The sequence below is a fragment of the Nuphar pumila genome, chromosome 8 (genome assembly GCF_984573655.1).
Source record: "Nuphar pumila chromosome 8, dmNupPumi1.hap1.1, whole genome shotgun sequence".
Classification (NCBI taxonomy): Eukaryota; Viridiplantae; Streptophyta; class Magnoliopsida; order Nymphaeales; family Nymphaeaceae; genus Nuphar; species Nuphar pumila.
Genome location: NC_143256.1, coordinates 126,639,093 through 126,660,284, shown reverse-complemented (window position 1 = coordinate 126,660,284; position 21,192 = coordinate 126,639,093). Strand labels below are relative to the sequence as shown.

At 37.7% G+C, this 21,192-nt stretch overlaps 1 protein-coding gene across 1 annotated transcript; it reads left to right on the top strand.

Annotated features, from left to right (window-relative positions):
- The first annotated feature begins 8,991 nt into the window (after positions 1-8,991).
- On the top strand, positions 8,992-18,171 carry LOC149830678 (myosin-12-like). The gene is made up of 36 exons (XM_090015514.1): positions 8,992-9,069; positions 9,171-9,229; positions 9,325-9,484; positions 9,656-9,805; positions 9,914-10,050; positions 10,146-10,292; positions 10,665-10,766; positions 10,876-10,933; positions 11,014-11,115; positions 11,253-11,290; positions 11,626-11,752; positions 11,883-12,053; positions 12,134-12,265; positions 12,371-12,477; positions 12,607-12,667; positions 12,862-13,039; positions 13,128-13,333; positions 13,504-13,623; positions 13,722-13,820; positions 13,910-14,125; positions 14,352-14,491; positions 14,570-14,671; positions 14,826-14,949; positions 15,039-15,095; positions 15,194-15,253; positions 15,350-15,523; positions 15,636-15,791; positions 15,880-16,086; positions 16,263-16,409; positions 16,596-16,666; positions 16,800-16,899; positions 17,116-17,172; positions 17,258-17,314; positions 17,424-17,504; positions 17,649-17,731; positions 17,813-18,171. Exons 1-36 carry the CDS (start codon positions 8,992-8,994, stop codon positions 17,934-17,936), a joined length of 4,188 nt encoding a protein of 1,395 aa, XP_089871640.1. The 3' UTR covers positions 17,937-18,171.
- The last annotated feature ends 3,021 nt before the right edge of the window (positions 18,172-21,192 follow it).

Sequence of the window (21,192 nt, the reverse complement as noted above, 5' to 3'; positions counted from 1 at the left end):
TGAGCTTGTTAAACTCTTTTTGACATATGCATATGAATATGAATAAAGTGATCACATACAGTTTATTGATTCTCATTGTAGTTGTTGTTAATCTCATAAGGATTAGAGATTTAACTAAGGATATGTAAAATAGATTTTAAAGGCTAATCTATTCATCAAACAATTCTCATAAAGTTTACTGATTTATCGTCAGAACAAGTGAAAGAATGTTGGGATAAGGCACGATATCTGACAGTTACCCACATTTTTTGTATTTTTTCCTTCTGTTGTTCCTTCTGATAAACATACAGGGAGGGAACGGTTACACTAACTGATCCCCTGCTGCAGCTATAAAGAGGGTATCCATGAGCGACCCTATATAAGCGAGCATAAAGAGAAAAACTGAGAGAAAAGAAATTTACTTATTTTTTTGAGTTTCTCGACTAAAGAGAGAAAGAGGGATCCTACTCACCGACTGCTACAAGGAGCCTGCTCTCATTGGAGGGTTGCAGTTCAGTTGAGGAGCGAAGCACATCCCGTTCCAGCAACCAGCGCCGACCACCAGCCATCATCAGTTTTCTCAATGGCTTCTTCAGGTACCCCTCCACTCTGATTGTATTATGCGCAGCTACAAGATCCCAACAAGAAGGAGAAGTACAAGGAAGAAAAGGAGAAAAATAAGGGTCAACTGACATGTTGTCTGTCCCTAGTAGCCAATTGATACTGGTGGTGGGTGAAGGAGAGTAGGAGAGTGGAGGTGGCTGTGGTTGAGAAGCATAAAAAGATGGTGGACATGGTAGAGGGAAAGAGTAAGCTGACGAGAAGGTGATGGTGAGTGTACCTAGACTGCCATTGGTTGTTGTCATGACGAATCAGACGACCATGTAGCATAGGGGCCGTCATAGGTAGATGTTGTGATGGATTATGCAACCATGGCCCCTCGCTTGTCAATGACCATGCTTGTCGTTGATCGAGGTAGCCGTAAGACATGATCAATAGATACTGTTATTTGAGTTTTACTTGGCAGATATGCAGGATCATTACTAGATACAAAAATCTTGTTCCCATACCAAATGATGCAAATCGGTTGTTTGATTCACAAAATAATATACCTTCTACTACTACTACTACGAAACTACACTACTGAAACAAAATTCACTAAAATTAAGAATTAATTAATGCATAAAATTTTAAAAATAACAATAATTCAATCCTAATTGATAAACCCCTGTAAGGGGTATTTATAAGAAAACATGAGAAACCCTAAGTCTAGTTTGGATCTAATATGAATCAATTACATTAAAAGATTGAATTCTAAATAAAACCCATATAAAAATCTAAACTAGAACTAGATCTAAACTGATCTCTTGGACCTGGACTGCACTTTGCTTCACTCCATCATCGACCCACTTGAGACCCCTCCTCATTCATCTATTTGTCAGGTGGGCCTAGGGACATAAGTGGGCTGGGTTCGGCCTGGATGTAAGTGTTACTGAATCCGATATAATCAGATATAGCTTAATAGGACCACAAATCAGATCCGGATGGAAAAAACTATTACGAATATGTAAACATTAAGCTCATTGGACATACTTTACATGTATCTGCATCCAGATGTTAACTGGATCCAGGATTCAGGCTAGATTCTGACATATGCTACAAGGAAATAGGGATGTCAATAGATCAGATTTTATCTGATATCTGACTGAATCCAACTCAATTTAGTCAGATTTAGTAAGCAAAAACCATCCAATTATAATCAGATGCAGATATGGTTTTCATTCTCTGCTACCCGATTACATGTAAAAAAAAAAATCAGGTTTGGTATGAGCTTTTCACCATTCAAATCGAAACCGTTTAGCGAACATCTGATTGATCTGATTTGGTGCAGATCACATCCAACCCGAACCCAAAATCCTAACCGTTTACATTCCTACTACAAGCACACTGTGGAAAGGACATGGGACACGCCATGGTTTTTCATTAAGAATATTACATAAGGGGACACGACACGAAAGTGAAATGGAGTATTTCTGTGACAAAATACATACAGCATCCAAAACAGTTTAGTAGCTTAGTTAATTGAACTAGAAATCATTTCTACCAAAAACAGACCAAACGGTAATCAGTTGGATGGGTGTCCGAACCCGACCCGACACTTTGACATCGGCACGTGTCAAGTGGGACTTCGAATGGGACCCGGTCCATGAGAGCCGTAGGGCCCATATCGAAAGGGAACCAAAGCAAGCAAAAGTAAAAAGCACGGTCAGAAAAGGAATATGAAATAAAATACAATAATAAAGAATGCGTGGTCGGCAAGCCTAACTTTTTCAGCCGCCCACGCCTTATAAAATGGGCCGGGTAGGCCAAGTGGGCCGGGTCTGGCCGTCTGTTTGGACTGGATCGGCTAGGCCATGGCTTAACTAAACCCCAACCAACCTAAATTAATTAACATGTCCCAGTTCGGGACCCAGCCTAATTTTTAGTCTAGTTCAATTATATGCTATGGGCATCAAAATTGTTCTAGTCTATTTTTCACATATTTTTAACTTTTTTTTTATGTTTTAGATTTTTTTATTTATTAATTCATGTAGAATTTTCAAAATAAAGATCTGATGAAAAAAAAAGACTTTGAAAATCTTGTGAGAAATTCACAACCAAATAATTGCTGGTCTTAGCGTTTCACACTGTGATCAAAACAATCTTCCTTTGATCACGGATCCATCTCCTTAATTCCAGCAATCCAGTTTTTTTATAGATCGGATATGGACCCGTTTAGTTAAAATGTTTTATCATATGGCCAAAGATATTTTGAAAATATCACGGTTTTATCAAAATATTTTTAAAAACCAATCTAATGCTAAAACATGATATTTTCAAAATATCGTATAAGTTAGAAATATTTCATTTTTATTGTGATATTATGTGATAAGGAAACTTTATTAATATCATGTATATTGTTTAGGTTTCTACTTGTGCTGATCTTTTCCCAAGATAAAAACAATATTTTCAATATACTGTGAGGTTTTCCCTTGTCTAGATTATCTCGAGCACGGGATTTCTAACATCGGTTTTTTTATCAGATTCGAACTATCTTCTCATTATTTCCAGATCCAAATACTACAGACAATTTAATTGGGATTTTGGACCGGATCTGAATCTCTTCAATTAAAGATCGGGTTGTGATTGACCTTGATCCGGAACTTACAGGGTCCGAAAAGTTGTGGCTGGGATCTTTTTCCTGGGACTAATCATCGGATCCATCCACCATCCCCACCGCCCCAGAAAAAGATACAAAGTTGAAAGATGAAAAAGCAATGAGACGTGGGTCCACCTTCACCGCCCAGTGGGACCCTAGCTTTCCCAACTTGCGTTCCACAAACAACTTTGACCCTTCAAATAACCAAAAATACCCCTTACTTGGGTTCTTAGTCCTCCGGTGTACGCGCGGACCATGTTCGATGAGTCAACCAAAAACTAGGCCAATTGGGCAAGTCGGTCTATCGATTTCAAGAAACTTGACCAATCGGGCTAAGGTTGACCTTGCCTCAAGACTTGAATCAGTACAAGTCACTAAAACCTCTTTTTGACAAAAGTAGAAGGCATTAATGTAATTTGAACTTTTGGATTCCACAGCTTTGAGTTTTATAAGTTGAAGGTTTTTCGAGGGGTGTAGAATATAATTAATATTTTATTTTAATTAAATGAAAGGGTACTTTATGAAAAAATCTTGGGCCCCTATATCAGAATAAATCACCTAAACATACCTACAACCTTTCCAAAACTACTGGAGGACCACCTGGGTGACTAAATCTAGCATGTAGTAGAATTCTTCTTTCCTAGAGAGTTGTCATGATCCATTTTCACAGGATCCAGACCCGTCTAATGGGTCTATTTAGCCAGTGTCAGCGGAGGTCGGATCTGTACCCAGATTGGCTGATGGACCTGGACATGGATCTGTTGTTGATCACGGTCAAATTGGCGACATTCCCCAAATACCAGAATTTTGTATGGTAGTATCAAAAGCGGATAAAATTCCTAATAAATAGTTGAAAACATCACCTGGTTTGAAATTGCCTTAATTTTATCAGGATATTAACAGAACATTAACACTTTTTTTATACCTTGTATTTTGTTTTTTGAAAGGCAAGCTGGGGTTAGGCAGACCCCTACCAGTTATACAACAATACCATTGGGATTCGAACTTGCAACGTCAAAACACAAGGTGACGTGCACTAGCGGAGCACCTGTTGGTGTGTGTGTTCATGCTTTGTATTCTTCTTTACATGTTTGTGTGTGTTTTCAACATTATCATTTTTTGATATATATATATATATATATATATATATATATATATATATATATATATATATATATATATATATATATTGGAGGTATATTATCACTTTCGAACATCACCAGAATGAACTCGCATTGAGCCTAAATTTGCATCACATAACACCTTTAGCAGTGACTTTTGTCCTAAAAGTCTTTTGGCGAAAACAGTGCAGCTGAGCATCCATCACACGCACTAGACGCTTCATTTTGGTTATGTTTGAAAGTGGTCAGGCACCTACGCACTATATATATATATACATTATTGAATATATTTGGCCCCATTTCTTGTTCTGCCCCTTAAATTTTAAGTGTTTTATGATAGATCTAAATAGTTAGATAAGTTCAACATGCTTAATTTAGTGGAAATTGTTTATTAAATCATATTTTTTCGATAAAAAAATAATTTTATCAGCCTAAAAAAACCAGTGCCTTCATAGCCATTGATTTTAAATCATCCAAAAAACCTGTATACAAGTCAGATTTGGGCAATCCAAAAGCCAGTTTCCGCTAAACAAAACCTATAGATCACATCTACAGTATTAGACTACTATTTTTGAATGGGCCTAACAAGATCTAACGAAAAAGAGGACCATTGGAAGGCATTATATATATATATATAAAGAGAGAGAGTAATGCGCTTGTTCTGTCCCATTTTCTTGTTTTGCCCAATTATGGCCCATCAAAATTGTAGTTTTTAGTATTTTTTCTCATATTTAACATCATAAGTGTGATCTGTAGGTTTTGTTTAGTGGGAATCTGCTTTTGGATCACCGAAATCTGACATGTATATAGGTTTTTCTGGTGATCCAAAATCAATGGCCACGAAGGCATCAATTTTTTCCAGCTCATAAAAATATATTTTTTTTGTCAAAAAAACATGATCCAAGAGTAGATTCTCACTAAATAGAGCATGTTAAACTCATCTAACAGATCAGATCTACCATAAAATACTTCAAAACTATGGCGCCTAACCAGGCAAAATAAGAAAAGAGGGTCATAACTAGAAATATGGCCATTTTCAACATTTTTTTCTGCAAATACAATCATGTTGATATGTTAGGCATGATAAATTTGCTAAGAAGCAACTGTTGGATTGTGTATTTTTATGAAAAATATGATTTATGAAATGCTTGAATATTTATAAAAGTTATGAGTTGTTAATTTTAAAGCTTTAAAAAAACTTGTTTATACATCATAATCAGATGATTTAAGAGCTGATTATTATAAAACCAAACATGTAGATTACATCCATACTATTAGACTTAAGAAAAAAAAACAATAATTCATAAAAGTCACAGTTTGCATGGTAGTTCTCATATTCTAGTGACTATATATATATATATATATATATATATATATATATATATATATATATATATATATATATATATATATATATATATATATATCAAAAGAGGACAACGTCCAACAACATTTTCCTCAAATGAAATCAGATGTGTACATCTATTTTTGCCCAAAAAGGGGCATTAGCAGTAGTGGCTGACCACCACCAATGCCTTGGGGGCCTTTAGTGGTGTGCACGCCCGGCTATCATTGAACATTTCACACTCTCACATGCGGTGTTTCTATGATGGTACACACTTGATTTACATAGTTCTAAGCTCTAAAAGCAAAATCTAACATTTGAACAATGTTTAGCATGTTCTATTTATTATTTTCATATGTTAAAGTTGACTCAAAGATGATGTTTTTATATTATTTCTAAATCACCTTCATTTTCATTAATTGTGAATCATTGATTTTTCACTATTTTAAGAATGAATCTTGTAGTGTATTAACCTTTTAACATAGTAAATAAATCATGTTAAACACATCTATACCTTTAGATACCCCATTAGGTGGCTAGATCTATACAAACAAGAATGTATCATGGTACATAACTACCATATATTTTTTCACACACACACATATATATATATATATATCGTTTAACTATGCTCAGATGCACAGATGCTTGCCTCACATAAAAACAAATTTACTTTTAGTGGCATTCGCTACCGCCGCTAAAAACTTTTTCTTTCACAATCCGTGCACATCTGACGTTTTCATCCAACCCTTTTGTATTCAACAATACACACATTCTGGATCTCGCAAAAAGCAATTCTTTAAAAATTTAACCAACAGGGGCGCTGTTTGGTAAGAGCAGTTAGTGTAAGTCATCTTTGTGTTGGGGGCGTTGCAAGTTCAAACCCATTGGTATGAGTTGTATATATGGTGGTGGTCTGCCTAACCCCAGCTTTCTTCATCGATTTTTTTTAAAAAAATTATCATAAGATTTCTCCTTTCACTAAAATCTTGAGACCAAGACATGTGACATCGTTTTAGAATAGGTGAGGTGAAGTTTTAGGTCTGGACCCGTTTGGGTAAATTTAAGTTGGTTGTGGAATAGATCCGACCCGGCTCAAATTGGAGCAGGTGATTTTAACACTCGAACACTTTAGGAAAAGTATTTCAAATAGAAGTGGTCCAAACCATTTAAGGAAACATAGGGTGCCTTTCTGTAAGTTTCTTTTTTTTTTTAAATCCAGTGTGTTGGAAAAAGAAATAAAATAATTATGGCTAGATAGAAATTGTGATACTGTGGTGCCAGGTCAGCATCCTAGGTGGATGCCAAAAAGTTGGCGCTGCCTTCATTTTTTTTGTTTTTTTTTTAAATTAACCACCTGTGTTTCCTCTGTTTTTCTTTAAAATACTGTCTTCTTCTTTATAGTTTCTTTCCAGCAATGCATGCGCCTCAAATTCCATCTCCACACCCTTCCCTTCAGCACCAAGTTGATCTTTTCACTCCTTCTGGTGTTCTCACCGGATGATCGCCGGATTTTGCCGTCGTTGAAGCCGGTTTCTGATCATGGTAGCTCTCAACTGCTTGAAACAGTTAGCACAGGCATGATGTCATATAACTAACTAGATCATATTGTCATGTATCAGGGAACTGCTGTTAACATAATTGTAGGATCGCATGTCTGGACAGAGGATCCAGAAGAAGCATGGATCGACGGAGAAGTCATAGAAATCAAAGGCCACGACGTCAAGATCGTCGTTACGAACGGAAAGACGGTAAGTAGAATCTGTAAGTCCGTGAACACAATTCCATATTTGAAAGAAGTTTCACCATCTATGATATTCAAACCAAATTGTTTTTCTTGTGATTTCATTATGTAATGAATTCGCATAAATCTTCAGAACCAAATTATGTATACCTGTATTTTATTCGAGTCAATTTACAGATTATCTTATACAAATCTAATTCATTTTGCAATCAATCACAATATCGTTAGATTGAATTGAATATGCAGAGAATATTCATGCAAAATTCCATTTTTTTTTTTATTTAAGTTTTCTGGCTGGTGAATCCCATATAACCATGTATGAGTATATGATCTGGTTCCTCCGGGAAACAAATATGGTTACATAGGAGATCACAAATAAAACTGCCTCTGTGCTGCTGGTCTGAAAAGTATTCAGAATATGTGTGTGTGTATACTGAAATCTGGTGGGTCATCAGTTTCCATATATCCAATAACGTTTCACAATAGAAAGGATAAAAACTCCCAAGAAGTGTATCAGAAGTGTTAAATTTCTCTTTCTCAATAAGTTGCCACCAACCATACGAACCATGATGATGGTAACTGCTTCAGTTTCAAGCAAGGTCTCACTAGGTCCATTCTTTCTACATTGCTAACCTAGGATTGCTCCTTGTTGGCGTTTTGAATATTATGGCTCAACTAAGTTGGGAAATCTGAACTGGCTTTACTGCAACTAAGCTAATATGTGGTTCTATAAAAGGTTGACACTGTTATCTAACAACATAAACGCTCCACAGCTGTTGAGGTGTTTCTGCGATGCTTAACTAAGTGCTTATCCATGTTTCCGTTGGCTTGATAAATCAATCAAGAGCACAACAGATGACTGTTTCAATTCATCTGATGCATTTTCTGCAATTTCAAGTATCTCCACAAGTGATGAGTTGATTTATTATTGAAGTGTCTTTACATTTAATTTTAGATCTTATTAAAGGATTAAACAAGCGGCTGAAAAAAAAATGTCTTTTATGAACTTCAGATTGTTGCAAAGATATCAAGCATTTATCCCAAAGATACAGAGGCACCACCAGCTGGAGTAGATGACATGACTAAGTTAGCCTATCTTCATGAGCCTGGGGTTCTGCGAAATCTCGCATCTCGGTTTGCACTAAATGAGATTTATGTGAGTGCGTGATAGAATATAAGCTTATATAATCATTGCGATGCTAATTATGATTATGTATACGACTGCTCAGATTTTTATCCCAGTTGTCTAAGCTAAGAATAAGGAATCTAAGAAAGACTTTTTGCTGTAATCTGCAGACATACACCGGAAACATTTTAATTGCGGTCAATCCTTTCCGAAGATTGCCGCATTTGTATGATGTCCACATGATGGAACAGTACAAAGGCGCAGCATTTGGAGAACTCAGCCCACATCTTTTTGCAGTTGCAGACACTTCGTATAGGTTTGACAGAATAAGAGAAATGTCTGCATTCATATTGTAGATGAAGTTGTTATTTATCAGGTTTTCTTAACTCTGCTTTCAGAGCAATGTTGAATGAACAAACAAGCCAGTCCATATTGGTAAGTGGTGAAAGTGGAGCTGGAAAAACAGAAACAACAAAGATGCTCATGCGATATCTCGCATTCATGGGTGGACGATCCGGTATGGAGGGAAGAACAGTAGAACAACAAGTTCTAGAGGTGAGAGTCACCAATAGTATTTATTTCCAATTCTCCATAACATTAAATGTCGTCATATAATTATCAAGTATTGATTTTAAAGTTTAAAATTTTGTGTCCAGTCAAATCCTGTGTTGGAAGCATTTGGCAATGCCAAGACAGTGAAGAACAACAACTCAAGGTGAATAATTGAATCTCTTTGAACTTTAAGGTCATAGTGAAAACATGGATATGTCAAAAGTCTGGGATGTTCATGAGCTACTTCTCTTTTCTCAGTCGATTTGGTAAATTTGTTGAGATACAATTTGATAAACGTGGAAAGATTTCGGGAGCAGCAGTTCGCACATATCTTCTTGAGCGATCTCGTGTTTGTCAGGTGTCTGATCCTGAGAGAAATTACCATTGCTTCTACATGCTCTGTGCTGCACCACCTGAGGCATGTATTCCCCAACTTAATTTTTGGGTCAATTCTACGATCCTTGAGCTACAGAAAGCTATATGTTTATTGTTTGAAACAGTAGACCGGCCATAGGCACCACATATTGTGAACCTTACAGAAACTATATAGAAGAATCACACATTCAAACCAACTAAAGTTTATTTTCAGGATGCCAAGAAATTCAAGGTTGCAGATCCAAGAACATTTCATTATCTCAATCAGAGTAACTGCTATGAAGTATCAAATGTGAATGATGCTAGGGAGTATCTAGAGACCAGAAATGCCATGGATGTGGTTGGAATAAGCCAAGAAGAGCAGGTGAGTTCTAGATGGAAGGAAGACTACATCTTTCTATTCTTCCAATTCAAATATGAATTTCCTAATTTTGTCAACCACCAAGCATAGATATAATGTTTTAGGTTGCAGGATGCTATATTCCGCGTAGTGGCAGCAATTCTCCATCTTGGAAATATCGACTTCAAAAAGGGGAAGGAAGCTGATTCTTCTGAATTGAAAGATGGCAAAGCAATATACCACATTCATACTGCAGCAGAGCTTCTTATGTATGATGATGATAACTTTATTGTCATCTTCTTTTGTTCAAAATTTCAAATTGTTTCGTTTTAATTTCCTAGAAAATAAAATAAGATGTTATCAGGTGTGATGTCAAGGCTCTTGAGGACTCCCTATGTAAGCGTGTTATAGTGACACCGGATGGAAACATAACAAAGCTTCTTGATCCAGATTCAGCAGCACTAAGTCGTGATGCCTTGGCAAAGACGGTCTATTCTAGGCTATTTGACTGGTAAGTGCTAATTTGGACTTCATTTCTGAGTTGTGCCGGAGCACACAACATAAAGCCAGACCTTTGTAAAACATATTTCAGAATTGCTGCCAGTGAAGTTGAAGAAACCTGGTTGTCAAGCTTTAGTTAACTTCTTATGTGGCTGAATCATGACGACAAACTAGAAAATTTTCAACTATATCAGTGTATCTTTCAATTAAATTGCTGAACCATTTAGTCCCAATCAAGCAACTCTGTTCATTGCTGGTTCCAGCTATTCATGTTAAATTTCCTCTAATGTACATCCTGCACTCTAGCTTACTGGAGCATAATTTTACATTTATTTTGACACAATGTGCTAAGATAAATTTTTTCATGGGAAAACAATGCCAGGATTGTGGACAAGATCAATAGCTCTATAGGTCAGGATCCTAGTGCGGCTAACATCATTGGAGTACTTGACATTTATGGCTTTGAGACTTTCAAGGTGAACAGGTAGGCTGAGCCACATATAAAGATTCTGAGATATTCTCCAAGAATTCATCTCAACAACCTACATGCCGATCGACATATTGGTCTAATTCATTGCCAGTGTATGTGACAGTTTTGAGCAGTTATGTATAAACTTTACAAATGAGAAACTACAGCAGCATTTCAACCAGGTAATGTTGTCTTTTCCTTCAGATGGAAAGCACAAACTATGTGTTAAAATCTAAGAGAATAACAAAGGATTCATGTGCAGCATGTATTCAAGATGGAGCAGGAAGAGTATACAAGAGAAGAGATTAATTGGAGCTATGTTGAATTTGTGGACAATCAAGATGTCCTGGATCTTATTGAAAAGGTATTTGATTGTCAAACTTTGATGTTTTTATGATAAGTAATTTGTGAAAGTGGAAGCGTATCAATTTATTTTGGTCTGAAACTTCTGTCAAAATAGATGGTGCCGTAATCTTCATATCTTATGTGTATCAAATGCAGAAACCAGGAGGAATAATCGCACTTCTAGATGAAGCATGGTATGTCTTTCAAGTGCCTCACATCATTTGTAAAATTCTAGTGCTACACAATTATAAGCAGCATGCCCATGAATTTTACCACCTAAAATTTAGATTGCTAAGATCATGAATGTATCTTTAAAATTTCTACTTGTTTCTCAACTTTTTTGTGATAAAACGTGCATTAGATGATATTCAAGGAAGAACATAAATCAAAGCTAACAAAATTTAAAGTGCATTAATCTATCACAGATCATAAAATGCTTCCATAGGAACTATGACATGCATGACCAAGAAATGTTGATTTACAAGCTAGGCTGCTGGAACTGACACAGCACCATGATATACTTCTGCAGTATGTTCCCAAAATCTACTCATGAAACATTTGCACAGAAGATGTACCAAACATATAAAGCCCATAAACGCTTCAGCAAGCCAAAACTTGCCCGCACTGACTTCACAATTAACCATTATGCTGGTGATGTAAGTCCTCAGATACAACTCCTCTAATTAATTTCCACGGTAGCAACTATCTTGCAGAATGAATGTTATGCTGGTGATGTAAGCAAAGTCAAGATTTATAGCCTTAAACATTCAAATTTTTTCTTTTCAGGTCACCTACCAAGCAGATCTGTTCCTTGACAAGAACAAGGATTATGTTGTAGCAGAACATCAAGCTTTACTAGATGCCTCCAACTGTTCTTTTGTTGCAAACCTCTTCCCCCCTCTACCTGAGGAGACTTCAAAATCATCCAAATTCTCCTCAATTGGTACCCGCTTCAAGGTACATAAGTCAAAAACACGATGCTACCTATATGTTTTGGTATTGTAGTTATTCTTGATTTTTGATGTCTTCTCTTTCAGCAACAACTGCAAGCACTTATGGAGACTTTAAGTACCACAGAGCCTCATTATATCAGATGTGTCAAACCAAATACTGTCTTGAAGCCAGGGATCTTTGAAAATTCCAATGTTTTAGGCCAACTGAGATGTGGGGTAAGCAGACATTGATGCTTTTGAATCTCATGCTAAAGTTCATCTGTACTGAAAATATACGAGGCCTTAAAAATTCTCACTAGAATAACTCTTGCATGATTCCAGGGAGTGCTAGAGGCAATCAGGATAAGTTGTGCAGGCTACCCAACTAAAAGAACATTCGATGAGTTCATCGATCGCTTTGGAATGCTCGCTCCTGATGTTTTAGATGGGTATAATTCTTTTAATATGTAGAAATTTATCAGCTTTTATACGAGATGCATCTACAGAGTGTCTATTGATAAGGTATAGTTGCAGTTGAATAGTAATCTAACTTGATGCCTTACCTTGCTCTATGTCAGCTCCGATGAGAAAACAGCCTGTGCAGCCATATGCGACAGAATGGGATTGAAGGGTTACCAGGTTAGAAGAAAGAAAATACAAATTCTGGTATCAAGATTGAAATTAACATTGAAAAGGCAATAACTAGCCAGTTTCTGAAAAGAATCTGCCTTATGTCTTAATTTTAATTGCTAACTTTTCCTTGGAACTGCAACAAATATAAAAATTTATACAATCATGATTCTAATTAGCATTCTGCATCATATGCATTTCAGATTGGCAAGACAAAGGTGTTCCTGAGGGCAGGGCAGATGGCTGAACTTGATGCCCGAAGAATTGAAGTCTTGGCAAATGCTGCCAAGCGAATCCAGAGACAAATACGAACACATCTTACGCAGAGAGAATTTATTGCTTTGCGCAAGGCATCAATCAATCTGCAGAAACTATGGAGAGGTTTTTTTTTTCAGCCCTCACCACTGTGTCTTGAACTCATCTTTCTAAGATTCAAATTCAAACTTTTCCACTTGAAACTCAATTACAGCACAGCTTGCTCGAAAGCTTTATCAGCAGATGAGGGAGGAGGCTGCTTCGATTCGTATACAGAAGCATGCACGTGCACATAAAGCCAGAAAAGCTTACAAAGAACTACATGCATCTGCAATTGTAATCCAAACTGGTATGCGTGCACTGGCTGCCCATAATGAATATAGGTACAGGAGGAGAACACGGGCATCGACTATAATGCAGGTATTTATGTTGTATTATTGATGAAGACTGAGATTTCATAATGACTAAGCATAAGACGGTTCAGAATTTAATTTTTCAAAACAGAGAAGTAAATCAAAGTGCAAAAATTTTGATAACGCAATGATATCATATATTTTCAAGGAATTGACCAGTTATTGTATTTATTACAGACTCATTGGCGTAGATTCAGAGCTCTTTCAGATTATAAGCAGAAGCAGAAGGCTACCATTAATCTTCAGTGTCTCTGGCGAGCACGAGTGGCAAGAAAGGAGCTCAGAAATCTCAGAATGGTGAATAATCTCTTCTGCTGATAAGCTTTTGCAACTTAGTTCCATCCTAATATTTGGTTCGAGCTGAGTGTACTTAATCTGCATCACATTTCACATAGGCTGCTAGAGAAACAGGAGCTCTCAAAGAAGCCAAAGACAAGCTAGAAAAGCGTGTAGAGGAGCTCACATGGAGATTGGAGTTTGAAAAACACATGAGGGTATACTTCCTTAACCTTCAAAATCATGATGAGCAGTTTCTTTCAGCTGATTGCATTGGAACGTTAACTAATTTTGTGACTCAATTCAGATTGACCTTGAAGAGGCAAAGGCACAAGAGATAGCAAAGCTGCAGTCTGCTCTCAGTGAAATGCAGGCACAGCTAGATGAAGCCAATGCTGCAATCATCAGGGAGAAGGAAGCTGCTAAGATAGCAATTGCACAGGCACCCCCAGTCATTAAAGAAGTGTCTATTGAGGACAACACTAAGATAGAGGCATTGACTCATGACAATGAAGAGCTAGAGGTACATATGTTACATCCAACTAAAATCACTGCCGGCCTACTAATACTATAAAATCATTCACTAATCCATAATTTAAGGGGGTTTCAGCCCCTACCAAGTAATTCAAGGAATGCAAATTCCTGCTAAATTGATTGCTCAAGATGGTTGGTGCAATCTATACACCATTTTTTTTCTTGTGCTATATGTGTCATCATCTATTTCTTAATATCCTGGAGTATAACTGCAGAATGAATTGGCCAAAGTCAAAGCAAAGGCTGAGGAATTTGAGAAGAGATATTGTGAAGCCCAAAAGCAAAGCGAAGAAAGGCTTGTAACTATAGATGAAACACAGTCAAAAGTTCATCAATTCCAAGAGACCATACAGAGGCACCAATTGCATACCTCAATTTTTATTTCTTATCTTTAATGATAACAATATCCAAGTCTAATATTTTCTTCATTCAGACTTGAAGCTGACTTGTCAAACATGGAGTCTGAAAACCAAATTCTACGCCAGGAAGCTTTGGTTGCATCAACAAACAAAGATCTCTCAGAAGAAATCAAGATGTTAGTATTTAGTCTTTCTTGGTATAAGCAAGCTCAATGTATACAATTTTTCCTGCTTATGCTTTCCTAAATTACTGGAAGTGAAGCCCGTAAACTCATGTCAAAAATTACATAATTTCTGTGCTAAACTACTGATAAGAAAATTTCCTTTTAGCCTTGAGGAAAAGATCACAAAGTTGGAGCAAGAGAATAAACTGCTTCGCGAGCAAATGGTAGTTGTACCAACAATGCTTCCTACTATACGGCTGGAGACACCAGCCACACAGGCTGTCACTAAGGTACATTTATCATGTCCTTCTCCCAATGTCCTTCCTTGATGATCTCATACTTACCACAAATTTCTAACTAATTTGTTGTTTTGCTGAAGAGGGATCAGAGTTCAGAAAATGGGCATCAAATCCAAGAAGATTACAGAGTACAAGAGGTATCTGGCCTATCTAACCTGTGGACTTACAAGAAATCTGTGCATCTGTCAGCTTTAGATCATTCTTTACAATGTCTAACAATGAACCTCACTTGCAGGAATTGCCAATTACATCGCTTCGGTTAATCAAACAGAAGTCACTCACTGATAGGCAACAAGTGTGTATACCAGAGTGACTGAATCTTTCTAGCTTCTTTGTGAGAACTTTATTTAGTCTTTCGTATTCAACAGCTAACCTATACCTGTATAACCAGGAAAATCATGACTTGATTATCAAATGCCTCGTAGAAGATAAGAGATTTGACAAGAACAGACCAATTGCTGCATGCATCATTTACAAATCATTGATGCAGTGGCGATCTTTTGAAGCTGATAAAACCAATATATTTGACCGTATTGTTCACACAATCCGTTCATCCGTTGAAGTGGTAATCATGAAAGGAACTTTCAATCCTTCCTCATTTTTTTACCTCACATCATTGAAGTAAAAACAAACAAAAGGTTCATGAGTGTGGGCATAAATTACTGTTTGACTTGCAGAGTCAGAATAGCATTGGTGAACTCAGTTATTGGCTCTCAATGATATCCGCACTGTTATTCCTTCTGCAAAATACACTGAAAGCAAACAAGGCATCCAGCAAGGCTTCACATAGAGGAAAGCTAGCATCAGCTACCTTATTTGGCAGGATGGCACAGGTCAGCTATTTAACAAACTAATTCAAGTCTGTTGGCCAGAACATCAATCATAAGAAACAATTCATGATCGATCTAATTATGTTTTCAGGGCTTCCGATCCACACAGACGGGAATCGGCCTTTCTAATGGGTACAGTGGAATTGAAGGTGAACCAGAAAACTTATCCAGAGTAGAGGCAAAGTACCCTGCTCTGTTGTTTAAGCAGCAACTTACAGCTTATGTTGAGAAAATCTATGGCATGATCCGCGATAGTCTAAAGAAGGAGATAGCACCATTTCTTAATATGTGCATTCAGGTAAAAACATAATTCTTAAGGAAAAGCTGCACTTAAACTAATGCAGGAGTCTGGCTCTTTAAAGCGGACTCAAGATGCTGCCGGTGCAAAGTCATTCTTGCAAGTTGAATCCAGAAAAAAAATGTACCCTGTCCACTTGTTATAAATTACAAATTGTGTTTATTATATATTTGCAGGCACCTAAATCTTCAAAGGCTAGACCAGCAAGAGGGTCATCTAAAAGTATACTTTCAAACACAGTAGCAAAACAAGCATCAATGGTACACTGGCAAAGTATAGTGATGTGCCTAGACCGAACATTGAGCATAATGAGTGAGAACCACGTATGTGCCAGTTCTTCCTTTCATCTGTAAATATGAAGTTCCAGCAAAATTTTATATGCCATCTGAGAAAAGAAATAAAAATCTCCAATAAAATCATATAGGATGTAGGGCATTTCTGTCTTCAGAAACTACAGGCCTTAAAGTCACCGACTGAGTAAAATCATTATTTATATTTACAATCTGCAGGTTCCTCCAATGATCATAAGGAAGACCTTCAATCAGGTCTTCTCCTTCATAAATGTGCAGCTTTTCAACAGGTTAGAAGTTTCATCCAAAATGTTTGTTGTCAAATTCAGCAAATAAATACTCCAAGCTAAAAGAATGCTTCTTTGTTTATATACATAAAAAGTTAATGTTTGTGCATTTCGTTTTCCTGTTTTATTCCTGAAGCTTATTACTACGACGTGAGTGCTGCTCATTCAGCAATGGGGAATATGTCAAAGCAGGCCTACAAGAATTGGAGCAATGGTGCTCGAAAGGCACAGAAGAGGTAAATTGATCATAATTGTTCCGTATAAATGCACAACTAAATAAGAAATTCTCGCAAGTAGTTTAACTTAAAAGGTAGTGGCTCCTCACTAGATCCCCAGCCAACAAATTAATTTCTTCAATTCTACTTCTGTTTCTTCATGACAAAGCATGAATTCTACACTTTTGCAACATTGGTTCTTTTTCCCATCTAACATTCATGGTCCATACTTGGCAGCTTTCTGGTACATCTTGGGATGAATTGCATCACATCAGACAAGCTGTGGCATTCCTGGTAATTGGTCTTAAAACTCAAAATGAACGAGGCAATCTCTGGTGAACTTGTGATAAACAAGAATTCACTTTTCATATAAATGCAGGTTCTCCTTCAGAAGCCAACCAGATCCTTGAATGAGATCACCATGGAGCTGTGCCCGGTTAGTCGAATGAAACTCCTTGAATGAATCACATCTCAAACTGATTAAAACAAATTGAACTTCAATCTCTTATTCCAGTTCTGATACGAATTACATGATATTGTTTCAGGTCTTGAGTGTCCCACAAATATACAGAATTGGAACCATGTTCTGGGATGACAAGTATGGCACACAGGGTCTATCACAAGAAGTAATATACCAACATGAGATTCTTTTTCTTTCTTTGCTCTGTTTTTGGTCATTCAATGATAAAAATTTCATATTTTCTTCACAAATTGAAGACAACCCATAAATCAAAACTTATAGGTCTACTTGAAAAACAAATTTTTTTCAGGTTATCAACAAGATGAGGGTGCTAATGACAGAGGATTCAGTCAGCATGCGTAACAATTCTTTTTTACTTGATGACGATTCAAGGTAATAACTAGAAAAACTAGTTGAAATGAATAAAAATAAGAAACATCCATGATAGCAATGTGTTTGAATTGTCATTTGCAGCATACCCTTCTCTCTGGATGACATAGCAAGGTCTGCAATGGACATAAGCCTCTCTGATGTTGACCCACCACCCCTTCTCAGACAAAACTCAGAGTTCCATTTCTTGCTACAACGTGCAGAGTGAATGCCAATTTTGCTAGCATGCATATTAACATTTTTCCATTTAAGAAAATCATTTCTTTTCTCTTTTCTTTCTCTTGTAAAAAACATGGTTGGCCTTTTTTTTCATCCCCATTGATATTTTTTTCTCTTTTCTTTTCTTCATATTGTATTTGATGTTGTGCCTTGGCCTTTGAGTGTGCATTAGATTTGCATGAACGTGTATTGTATTGAATTATTTTTCTTACAGATACAATAAAGGAAAAAGAAAGGTGGTTTGATTTTTCGTGTTTTTGTGTAACCATTGCAATTGTCACGAGCATAGAATTTTTCGCAAACCCGCGACGCTCCTGACTTCAGCCTAATGGCCAAAGGCACACACCAACATTTTTTCATGTGTTGAATCATTTTATTGGCCATGCGCACCACCTCATGCATAGCTGCCTAACGAAAGCTGATAAGTGCATCTCCAAATGCGTATTCTATTTCATTCATGTCACTTATGTGCATAACCGTCCCATACCGACTAGCAAGTGCACGGATGCCTTAGCCTCGCGTGCTATGCAGTATATCGCGACCCCATGAGCAGGCACACCCAAGCATAACCTCACCACGAAGGGACAAGGCCTTTCAACCCTTAGTCCAAATACTAGTTGATGATTGTATGCCGTAGTGAAGAGCACCATCCAAAATCATTCGTCGACTCCTAGGGATTCACTCACCTAGCCCCAAGTCACTACACTCGGTTAGAACCACCTAAGGTGATTCCTGGAGAAATTAGCCCTAACCCACATGCACACCCATGCACCCCCGTACGTCCAAATGCTACGTGTGAGAAACTCATCCAAGTCGAGAGGTCCTTAACCAAATCTCCAAAGGCAACATCCTCTAATCCAATGGCACTGCTTAACCAAACAATGCTCCACATATATGATGTCGCATACCGTCACACCAACGACGATACCGTTGCCTTTCACATGTTATGCTATCACTGCACGTCATCGATCAAGCCAATGCATAGCGCACATTCCTACATTCGATGCATTTTCCACTCAGTAGAATTCTCCACTGCACATGCCTCATTCTAAAGGTTCGGTCTGGGACATTCTCCTCCACCAAAACCATTGTCGTTTTCGACAATATCGGTGCAGGTAAAAATACAACCTTTGCTAATATGTCAGTTTCTCTTTGGTCTTCTTTTCTTCACCCTACTCAACTTGTTCTGGTTTCCATTCGCCATCCTTCAACCTTTAGTACGTCAAGTTTCATTCCTCAACGCACCTCAAATCACTTAGACAATGATCTTTCACTCCATCAACATCGAGCAATCTTCTCTTGTAGGACCCTAGTGTAGTCTTATATACAAGTGGGTCATCGTCGCCCATACGACAAACTTGTCTTCACGCTCATGGTTGGGGCGCCTTCTAACCTCAGGAAGGGCAATTTCAAGCCCTTCGTGGTGCTCACTGAGAAAGATGACTACCAATGTGTGCCGCAGGGATATCAACTCTTTTAAAGTACCAACTTGCGATTTTCCAATGTTCCAACCTAGTCCTCCAGTGGGGGACGCCTACTTGCGTATCACCCTAAAGTGGTCCTTCAAAGCGTCTTCTTAATCACTCGTCTACACAAAGGGCAACTCAGAGCCCAACGCTACAACTCACATCCAGAGTCAGCACGCTGCAACTCTCATCTGAAGCAAGCAAACACGTTCTTGCAGAAACCAAACCGATGAGCCACGAACGACTTTTTTCACACACACAATCTACACAAGAACTGCCAAACTCAAGGGATCAAAACAACGAGCATTTTGCTCAAGATGAGCACTCTACTAACCCACAATCTCAGGAGAGAATATAAAAGTTTAATTAAGTCTCCTATCTCAAACATGCAAATCCATCCAGCTGAATCCAATGGGCATTTTCTGCATGCACAAGGCAAACGTCACGCTCCACTTGCGAGCCTGATGCACAATTGGTAGGAATCTTTGACTTATTCATATTCCCTTATCCAATTGAACAACAACCTTACACTTATGCTTACCATTGACAAGATGATCTATACCACACTGCCAACAACTTGCTTTTATACTCAGTTAATCATACTTCAGCTGCACGAATTCGCATAAATTAGATAAACCATTACTGCTTTGTTCAATGTTACACTCACTGAACAACAAGGTCTCTGTGAATCTTTCTACTCTGATGACAATTTATCACAAGAATAAAAAATTTTGCAAACCTGCGATGCGCCAGACTGCCCAGTCTGGCCAGCCTAACGGCCAAAGGCCGCACACCAATACTTTTTCATTTGTCGAATCATTTCATTGGCCTTGCACACCACTTTATGCACAGCTGCCTAGCGGAAGCTGATCAAGCACATCTTCAAATGCGTATTCTATTTGGTCCATGTCACTTATCTACATAATTGTCTCATACTGACTAGCAAGTGCACGGATGCCTTGGCCTCGTGTGCCATAGAGTGTATCGTGACTCTATGGGCAGGCACGCCCAAGCATAAACTCGCCATAAAAGGGACAAGGCTTTGCGACCCCCAGTCCAAAGACTAGTTGATGATTGCATGCTATAGCGAAGAGCACCATCCTGACTCATTCGTCAACTCCTAAGCATTCACTCACCTAGCTCTGAGTCACCATACTCGGTTGAAACCACCTAAGGTGATTCCTGGAGGAATTAGCCATAACCGACACGCACCCTCATGCGTCCAAACACTACACATGGGAAACTCATCCAAGTCAAAAGGTCATTAACCAAATCCCTAAAGACAACATCCTCTGATCTGTTGGCACTGCTTAACCAAACAATGCTCCACGTTTATATTGCCACACACCGTCGCACCAACGACGATATTGTTGTCTATCGCATGCCATGCTACAATTGCATGTCACCACCGATCAAGCTAATGCATACTGCACGTTCCTACACTCGATGCATTTTTCACTCAATAGAGTTTTGCACAGCACATGCTCTATTCTGAAGACTTGGTATGTTGGTTCAGTTTAAACGTTTCTTGAGAGGATGTGGCACCAGAGAGTTGAGCATTTGCGATAAGACATTATGGAGTTGGACCAACCAGCATAGTACAATGTGAGCGGGTTCCACAGATGGGTGTCTGTTCATTTTTGAAAATTTTAGGCAAAATAGATATTTTAAATTTTAAACATTATAAGAAATGAATAATAAAAACAATAATATTAATCAATTTATGTTCACTTCAAATTGAAGTTTTTCTCCATGCAACTATGATTAGAAAAAAGTGTA